The sequence below is a fragment of the Natrix helvetica genome, assembly GCF_964273705.1.
Source record: "Natrix helvetica genome assembly, chromosome: 3".
NCBI classification, from domain to species: Eukaryota; Metazoa; Chordata; class Lepidosauria; order Squamata; family Natricidae; genus Natrix; species Natrix helvetica.
In genome coordinates this window covers 31,419,923-31,429,301 of record NC_138549.1, presented here as the reverse complement: position 1 = coordinate 31,429,301, position 9,379 = coordinate 31,419,923, and the positions used below count along the sequence as shown (strand labels likewise).

Genomic DNA, 9,379 nt, shown 5'->3' with positions numbered 1-9,379 from the left:
TGTGGCATTCTTCACATATGGAAAGTTCAAAGACCTCCAAAAAAATAGAAAGATGGGTACCTTATCTTTATATGGTAATACATATATTGTTTGGCAGTCAAATGTAATCCTGTATAGAAAACAAACATTGGTTGTAGTATTTAGACATTTCTGATTTGTTTGATGAGCATTTGGAAATCTCAAAGGACAGCATCAATGACCTTAACTTTAGTGTGATTCTTTAACAGCTAATAGAATGGACTTTTGCCAAGGGAAGATAAGAAATATTTCTTGTTGAAGCATACCAGTCGTGGGTTGCCCTGGTACAGGCGTACTGGAGCCTGCCCAGAGCACCGGGTACCGTTCCCGTTCAGTGCTCCGGAGAGCCCACCTGCCCCCCCACACTCCTTACCTGTCCTTTAAAGCCTTTGGCACTTCCACGCACACAGCACCTGCGTGATGCTCCGCCGAGCAGCCGGAGCATAATGGAGGCTTGCGGAGGCATCGCTGGAAGGTAAGATGCATGCACACACTGCGCGCATTCATGTGGAGGACGCCGGGCCCCGTTGCAACCGTACCAGTTGCAATGGGATCCAGAACACTCCACTGAAGCATACAATAAGTAAAACTGGATTAAGGTTTGAGGTCTTCCTTAATATTCTTGTGAATGGAGAGATGTACAGCCTCTCCTATATTGATAAGCTGAGTGATAAACAGTCAGATCAATTCTGAATTTAACAGCTGCTACATTTGGGTCTTAGACAAATAGTCACTTCTTTACCAATTACTATTCCAGTACAAATGTAGTGGAAGGGTAATATAATATAATATAATTTTGTTGTACTTATGCAAAACCTGTAATGCAAGGACAAAACTTTGGCCACCTGAAACAGAATTATTACTCTATATTTTTTACAAGGTATTAGAAATGTAATTCAGCCATAGTTCGAGGCCTTCAGGCTTCTTACTCCTGTAGCTTTATGTTCCTAAGGCAGGGGTGTCAAACGTGCAGCCCAATGGCCAGATGTGTCACTTCCACCCCCAGTTTAGCAAAGGGGGAGAAAGTCGTGATACATCACATGACGACATGAATTTGACAACCCTGTCCTAAGGCCATTTTATGGCTAGCTTGCTGCTGATATATTTTTCAAGCAAGGGTGGTATAAACCAATCTTAAAATAATGGTGAGTCCTGTATTTGGGGGGAATGGGGTAAAACAGGACCTGTATTGAATGTACTTCGTCTTTGAATGGTGCCAAATTTAAAATAATGCTGACACATAATAATCTGGAGGCAATTCTGGATTGTCCTTCCCAGGGAATAAATTTATTTTCTGTATCACATCCACATGAAATGATCCAGCTTAAATGTGATTTCTTTTGCTCAAAGAAATGATTACCCACCATGTTTCCTGCCTTATCTATGAACTGTTGCATTTTGGACATGTTTAGCATCTGCTGAACTAAGAACAGCTGTGAAAATCACATTTGGTTCAAGTGTGTTGAGCATGCTTAGAAGATAGGGCAGGTCAGGAGTGGTAGAGCAAAGCAGATAATAACAACTCTTATGAATGTTTTAAAATATGCAGACTACTACTTGTCTTAGAAGTGTTCTTTCTCCGTTTTGCAATCTACCTACAGCAGGGATGTCCAAACTTGGGAACTTTTAAGACTTGTGGACTTCAACTCCTAGAATTCTGGGAGTTGAAGTCCACAAGTCTTAAAGTTCCCAAGTTTGGACATCCCTGACCTACAGGGTGATTATGTATTAGTTATGGAGACTCCTTGCCACTTCTGTGCTAAGGAATAATTTTCTAACTATTCATACTGGCATTTCAGCTCTACTCAACTGTATTTATTAAAGATATGAAAGCTTTTAAAATAATTGGAGTAAGCACTTTTACATATTGTACATATGCAGCACCTTTACGCTATTCTTCAAAGCACACGCATATATTTTCAGGTGTTCACATATCCTTGAAGAAAGAAGATACTCTCTAATCAACTTAATCATTGAAGTAGTGCTCTTTAAGATAACTCTTAAAGCTTCTGCAGTATTTTTCAGATTTCTGTATATTTTAGTAAATAATCAAGAGGTAGTGGATTCATACAATGTACAAAACATTTCCTTTAAATTATTGCGAACATACATGCCCTAATAAATATCAACAAGTCATTATTCTGTTTCTAAGCAGCCCTGTCTTATAAATGTCTAAATTCAGTGGGATTACACAATAACAACCAATGCTGCATATAAGTTTAGATTACAACTTCAGAAGTTTTGTTAATGCCTCCTGAAACATAACCTTATCTTTTGCAGATAATATATACAGAACCGCGGTGATGCAGTGGTTAGAGCGCTGTATTGCAGACTACTTCTGCTGTTCACTGGCTGCCAGCAGTTTGGCAGATTGAATCTCAGCAGGCTCAAGGGTGACTCAGTCTTCCAGGTGGGTAAAATGAGGACCCAGATTGTTGGCAGCAATATGCTGACTCTGTAAACCGCTTAGAGAGGGCTGTAAAGCACTGTGAAGCGGTATATAAGTCTAAGTGCTATTGCTCTATATTTTGTTGCTACTTATTCAGTTTTTGGCTCAATACATTACTTAAAATTATAAAACAAACATATGTGCTAGTAAGTTCACTTAAGGAAAATTGAACAAATGTGGTTTACTCAGCTAATACTTCTTCAGCTTGGTCATAAGAACACAAGTTTTATTACTGAATTGCAGAAAAATACAACTAATTGCCTTTTGAATCTAGCGCAAGGATTTCACAATGTTTCCTATAAAAGTTATTGTCAAGAAGAAAGAATTTCATGTAACATTCTCTCTTCTAACAGATAACAAATATATTTCTCACAATGCACCATAATCTGCTTTTTGGAAGCTCACAAAGTTAAATAAGGAGGAAAAACAGCAACAAGGCATGATATACTTTGAATTGATTAACATCGTCCTTTATTAAAAACAAAAGAAGTTTTAATTCTCAATTTTCCCTTTCTTTAAAGCTTACATTTCAAGGGTCTAGACAGGTTAATAATGTAGATACCACAAAATTCACAATGAGATGAATTTTGATTGTTTACATTTGTCTCACCCAGTTACTGGAAATTCTCTTGGAGATGGTGATAGGTTAATACCAGAAATTACATGAGTAGAATCAGGATTAAAATCAGTAAGATACAGATTCAAATCCTCATTCTGTTATGAAGCATATTGACTTTGGACTGGCTACGATCTTTGACCTATATCATCTCACTTTGAAGATAAAATGTGGGAGAATCTTGCATCTGCCTTTTGTTCTAGGACAGGGGTGTCAAACTGGCAGCCCACGGGCCAAATGCGTCACACACAGGCCACGCCCACCCCAGCTCCGCAAAGGGAGAAAATATCACAATGTATGTCACATGATAGCAACATGATGCCCCAAATTTGACACCCATGTTCTAGGAAAATTAGCTGAACTTTTCATTTTGAAAAGGAACATGTTTTTGCCCCTTGCTACTCCTATGTGGCTGTGTTTAGAATCAAAGTAAGATATATTGTACAGCTAATCCTTGACTTACAAAGTTCATTTAGTGACAATCAGTGGTGAAATTCAATTTTTTTTACTACCTGTTCTGTGGGCGTGGCTCGGTGGGCATGGCAGGGGAAGGATATTGCAAAATCTCCATTCCCACCGCATTCTGGGGCCAGCCAGAGGTGGCATTTGGTGGTTCTCCAAACTACTCAAAGTTTCCACTACCGGTTTTCCAGAACCTGTCAGAACCTGCTGAATTTCACCCCTGGTGACCATTCAAAGTTACAATGACACTGAAAAAAGTGAGTTATGACCATTTTCCTCACTTTTGACCCTTACAACATCCCATGGTCACGTGATTGACATTAAGATGCTTGATAACTGGTTCATATTTATGATGGTTGCAGTGTGAGGGTCATATAAATCACCTTTTGCAACCTTCTGACAAGCAAAATGAATGGGGAAGCCAGATGCACTTAATAACTGTGTTATTAACTTAACAACTGCCACATTAACAAATGTGGCAAGAAAAGTTGTAAAATGGGGCAAAACTTACTTGACAAATTTCTCACTTAGCAAAACGCATTTTGGGCTGAATTGTGGTTGTAAGTGGAGGACTACCTGTATTATCTCAGATTTCATTCCAGAAAGATGAAATAATGACACAAGAATGATTAGTAGAGCTTTCATAAACCTTTCACAAATCCCAGTACAGTAATATCCTTCTAATGCAGCAATTATAACCTCCTAAAATGGTTATATAATTTTTGTGGCTTATTTTAAAAGCTATTTTCATGTGTCAAGTATGACATCCAATTAAAGGAAATCCAACTGAGAATTAACTAAGGTGCACTGTTTGGGAATAAAACCATTCAGTGTTTCCCGTCTTTGAGATCCATGCACTATTTCCTGGCACCTGGATAGGAAATGCAATTAAAAAACCAAAGCAACAAGATCCAGTTTGGAATGTTTCTAAAGCAAAGTTTGATTCTTTCCCAAAATGTGTTGTAATTGGCATTGCATTTTCTTTTTAAAAACTAGTGTAGAGAACTCTCAAATAAGTCAACATGTGATTAGTGTATACAGTACCATTTTAAATTGCTTTTCAAAGGATTAATTTTATTGGATTGCTTTTCAGCCAATTTAGGATAAACAAACTAGACCAAGTACAAATGATTATGAAAGTGAATTGTTCAATTTAAGTGAAGGTTTTTTGCAGAATCCCCAAAAAGACATGCGAGTCAATTCTCTATTGCAGCAAGTCCAGTTAAGTAAAAGCAGAACCAACATAAGTATACAAACACTCAACTATGATCTTAGTTTGATATCCTAAAAACTAGAACAATGATGAGCTGCTTCCAAAAAAAATGGCTATGTAGTTGATTAAAGATTGTAAAGAATTTGTAGAACAACTTATCACCCTTCAATGCTTGTGTTGGTTGTCTGCCATTTACTGTACATTGTTTTGCAAAACTGGAATGCATTTCAAGTTGAGATCCATCCATTGTAAGTAACTAGATATGCCTGGAAGGCAAATTTAACTAAAAGAGAGATCTCTTTCTTCTCAAACCTTGCATAACAAGCAAGCGGGTACTACTATAACTACAGAGGACTCTACCAAAAGAATTGTCACATTCCACAGGCTAGTAAAATTCCATTGATAGTATCTTCTTCCAAGCCATTTTTGAGATGTGGTATTTATGAAAAATAACTTCGCTCAATAAACCAGATATAAAAGCTGCATGTCAAACATAGTCTCCTTGTCGTGTTCAAAATATTAAGAAATGCTTGCTGCTGAGAAACTAGATAAAACATTTCTGTTTCTTATTTATGAAGAACTCCCTGTAATATTCATAGACATAACTGTTCGCTACATTTGTAACATCCTGATTTTCACTAGGAGCTCAAAATGATTTACAATGTCTTTTCTGTTCATCCATTCAACAACACAGTAAATTATGCTGACAGAGCAATTGTCCCAGTGGTGAAATTCAATTTTTTTTACTACTGGTTCTGTAGGCGTGGCTTGGTGGGCGTGGTGTGGCATGGTAGGCGTGGCAGGGGAAGGATACTCTGGGGTCATCCAGAGGTGGCATTTGCCGGTTCTCCAAACTACTCAAAATTTCCGCTACCGGTTCTCCAGAACCTGTCAGAATCTGCTGGATTTCACCCCTGAATTGTCCCAAAGCCCTCATGGCTGAAGGTGGACTTGAACCCAGGCCTAACGCTAACGCTAACGCTAACCCATCCTATCTGACACTTTAATCATGACCATAGGGGCTGATCACTGATGGATGAGATTCTTTTGTGAAGCACTATTACAGTGGTTCTCAACCTTCCCCATGCCGCGACCCTTTAATACAGTTCCTCATGTTGTGTTGACTCCCAACCCTAAAATTGGTGTCTCAGTTCCTAAGACCATTGAAAATATGTGTTTTCCGATGGTCTTAGGCGACCCCTGTGAAAGGGTCTTTCGCCCCCCAAAGGGGTCGCTACCCACAGGTTGAGAACAACTGCACTATTATGTCTGAAATATTGCGAAACGCCAGATATAAGAGACCAGGGATTGACTGGGTGAACTGAAATGACTGAGTGAAATAACCAGTTCCAATTTTGGGTGGGAACGGTGGACAAGGGATGGAAAGCTGCCCTCCATCACTTTCTGCCATCAGGTGTGGTGGTAAGTGTCTTATGGTGACTCTGCCTGGGACTATAACTAGAGAAGAACCTCTACAATCGAGGGCGTCTGCCTGCACGCGTGGAAACGCATCGATGCAAGATTGTCAGGCAGCAAGTAGCAGCTGTCAAACACGTCGAGGCAGCAAGCCCCGTCTGCGTGCATGCACACCCTTTTAACACACAATCAACAACCCTTTGCAGGAATTCGCGAGGCGCAGCCGTGCGTGGCGGCTTTCAGAGGCTTTCGGCCCCGGAGGGCACGGCCGGCGACGAGTCGCTGTGTTCTTCCTTCCGCGTCCCTCCGGGGCCTGCCTCCCTCTTCCTCTGACCTCCATCCTCGCCGCTGCGCTCAGCAGCCAGCCAGTTCTCGGGCGCTGAGGGCGCGGGGAGCACTAGGTGTGTCTCTGCCGGAGCTCCCAAGCCTGCGAACTTTCTGCCTTGATTGGCTCTCAACAGCACAAGCGACTCCCCCGCGGGGCTCGGCAGAAGCCGCGCTGCTTCCAACAGGAGCGGCGCTCCCTCCTCCGCTACCAGACCGCCCCGCTCCTCTCGGCCAGCCAGAGGGCGCAGCCCGAGGCTCAGCCGCCGCCGCCGCATCATGCAGCCGCCGCCGGCTCCCGCTGCTGCCCTCTTGCTCGTCCTGCTGGCTGCGGACTCCTCGCAGAGTGAGTAGTGGGGCTTCCTCCCCGGGCCGCTGCTTCTTCTTCTTCTTCTTCTTCTTCCTCTTCTCCCCCCACCCCAGCCGAGGAAGGACGCCCCTCTCCGCTGCCCTGCCTCGTAGTGGCGGAGCAGTTCGCCCTCTTCCCCTGAATGGATGGGAGACGCGCATTTTAAAAGAGCGGGGGGGGAACCCCCCAAAGTCCACGCGGATAATACCGCGTTCGCGTTTCTGTGGGCCGGGAAAGAGCCCCCCGACAGCCGCCTCGGCGCTCCTCAGCGTTTGCCCCTTAAGGTCAGGGCGTCCTAGAGCCTTTTTTTCCCCCTACGGGCGACCAGCCGGCAGCTTCAAGTCCAGGGCACCTGCCTCGTGGCGCTACTTTTCGGCCAAAGGTTCTCGGTCTCCCCGCTACCAGACCTCTTCTCTCCCCCCCCCCTCCCAAGCTTTGCTCAAAGGGGTCGGTGGTTGCCGACCTTCGGCTCCCTGGCTCTGGGGCTTCCGCAGCTTTGTTCTCGGCAGCGGCCGAGCGAGGGGAGCCGGGGAGGTCCTTGTTTTTCGAAGTAAACGGCGGTGACGCCGCCGAGGCATTGTTTGGTTTGTCTCGTGGCGAGCGCGGAAAATGGTGCGTGTGTGTGGCCGCGGAGCCGAAGATGGAACCCAGAGCCGGAGGGTTTTTGCAAGCGCTCCGTGCATGTCACGTAGAGCGGAGTTCGTGATGGTCCCGGAGGATCCTTGAAAAAAGGGGAATATCCCCGCGCGCTTGCCCGGAGGCGACTTTGCTCGGGAGGCGCGCGGCCGCGTCCTCTTTCCAAGGGAGCCCGGGATTAATGGCTTCCCCCTTCTCCCCCCCACCCTCCCCTATTTCTTTGGGGGCTCCTCCAGCCGTGGTGTTCTACAAAGATCGGGAAGAGGCTTCCCAGTTCCTTCGCCAGCGGCACCGCCGAGCCTACCAGATCTTCGAGGAGACCAAGCAAGGCCATCTGGAGCGTGAGTGCGTGGAGGAACTCTGCAACCGGGAGGAAGCCCGAGAAGTGTTTGAGAACGACCCTGAGACGGTGAGAAAAGTCCAAAAAAGTGTCGGGGGTCATTAAGTTTATTTTTTTAAAAAAAAAGGAAGAATAGTGTGAAGTCATCCTAAAGCATCAGAATAGGAATGAGGGCGCCAGGTGTTTGCACAGCTGGAGAAGTTGCTTGGAAGAGTCATGATTAGATAAATAACTTAAGCCACGCCCTTCTCTTGACAAATCCGTTCTATTTGGATTGTGAGGCCGACAAACAAGAGTAGGGAAACGTTGGGAGATAAGTCAGGATCCCTCTCCCAGAAAGTATTCCTTGAGTGTCCTGTCTGTTTACTGCATTCTTTTGTGGACAAATTACATCCTACCACAGAGGAAATACATCTACTAGAATCAGGGTTTTTGGATAACTAAGGAGAATTTGCAATTTGCACAGCTCAATTTGAATATTTCTTTTGGTGCCTGTTAGTTCAAAGGCCTCCCCTCCATTGTTTTTTTTTTAAAAATGCTTGCAAGCAAGGTTTTGTTGAATAAATCAGTTGAATAAACAGTATAAAGCCATCTTATTTAGAAGAGTATTCAATATGTTTACCGAAATAGAAGATGATGCTAACTTGGATCAGCTGTGTGTTGGTTGATAAATGAAAGCAGTTAACATATATCAGCAAATGAATCTTTTTTTAAAAAAAATACTGTGTTTAGTGAGTGAATGGTAGTTACCTAAATCTATAGCTGTTTCTTGCTAGAAGTCTCAATAGTATAAAAGTAATTATAATTTTAAATAAAACATTTCATTTTATATATTCTAGTTTTCTGATGCTTGCAACATTGGGATGTACTATTCTGAAAAAAAACCTCATTTATTAAACAAGGATTGTCTGGTGTTAGTTTAGGGAATAAATGTTTTGAGAGAACTAGTGATTTTTGCACAGGGTTGTATTCCTGTTAATGATTTGATTGGGTGGACAGGTTGAGAGTTTTGTAGGTCAAAAGTACTGAGAATGAGAGGAACTTGAATTTTTTTCTCTTAGAAGAGTTACTTTTTATATTTAAGGAAAAACATGTCTTAACATATTCCCTGACTAAGTTTACAGAATGGTGCACTCTTTTTCCAAATTAGTAGCAAATTTTGGTTTGTGATATCACTCTTAAACTTTTGACCTTTAGCTTCAGATAAAGTCCAGGATATGTTTGGGAGGAACAGAAATGAACAAGTTGTTCTCTCCAATTATCCTTTTCAGTAACATCAATCAGCATTGGATATTTAGGTCGTTTACATATCTGTTATCCTACACTTGAACTCATAAAATATTACTCCTCTTAAATATCAATGTTAAATGTGTTCACATTAAATCAATATAGGCTTTGCTGAAATAATTTCTTACAAGTTTGCAGCCAAGGGTGGGGAATATGCCCCAAAGTAAAAAAAAAACATAATCCAAAGTCACCAGAGAGTTATATATAAAGTTTTAGTAAAACTTTTTTTAATCCAAAAATGAGCCTGCAGAAAAAGTATATGACTAAAT

General features: G+C 42.4%; 1 protein-coding gene across 1 annotated transcript in view; it reads left to right on the top strand.

Moving 5' to 3' along the window:
• Positions 1 to 6,644: 6,644 nt before the first annotated feature.
• Positions 6,645 to 9,379, top strand: part of GAS6 (growth arrest specific 6) — a 49,941-nt gene continuing 47,206 nt past the window's right edge. The window contains exons 1-2 of the mRNA XM_081946267.1: positions 6,645 to 6,844; positions 7,720 to 7,892. Coding sequence (XP_081802393.1) covers positions 6,778 to 6,844; positions 7,720 to 7,892 — 240 coding nt within the window. The 5' untranslated portion in view covers positions 6,645 to 6,777. The remainder of the gene's footprint in view (positions 6,845 to 7,719; positions 7,893 to 9,379) is intronic.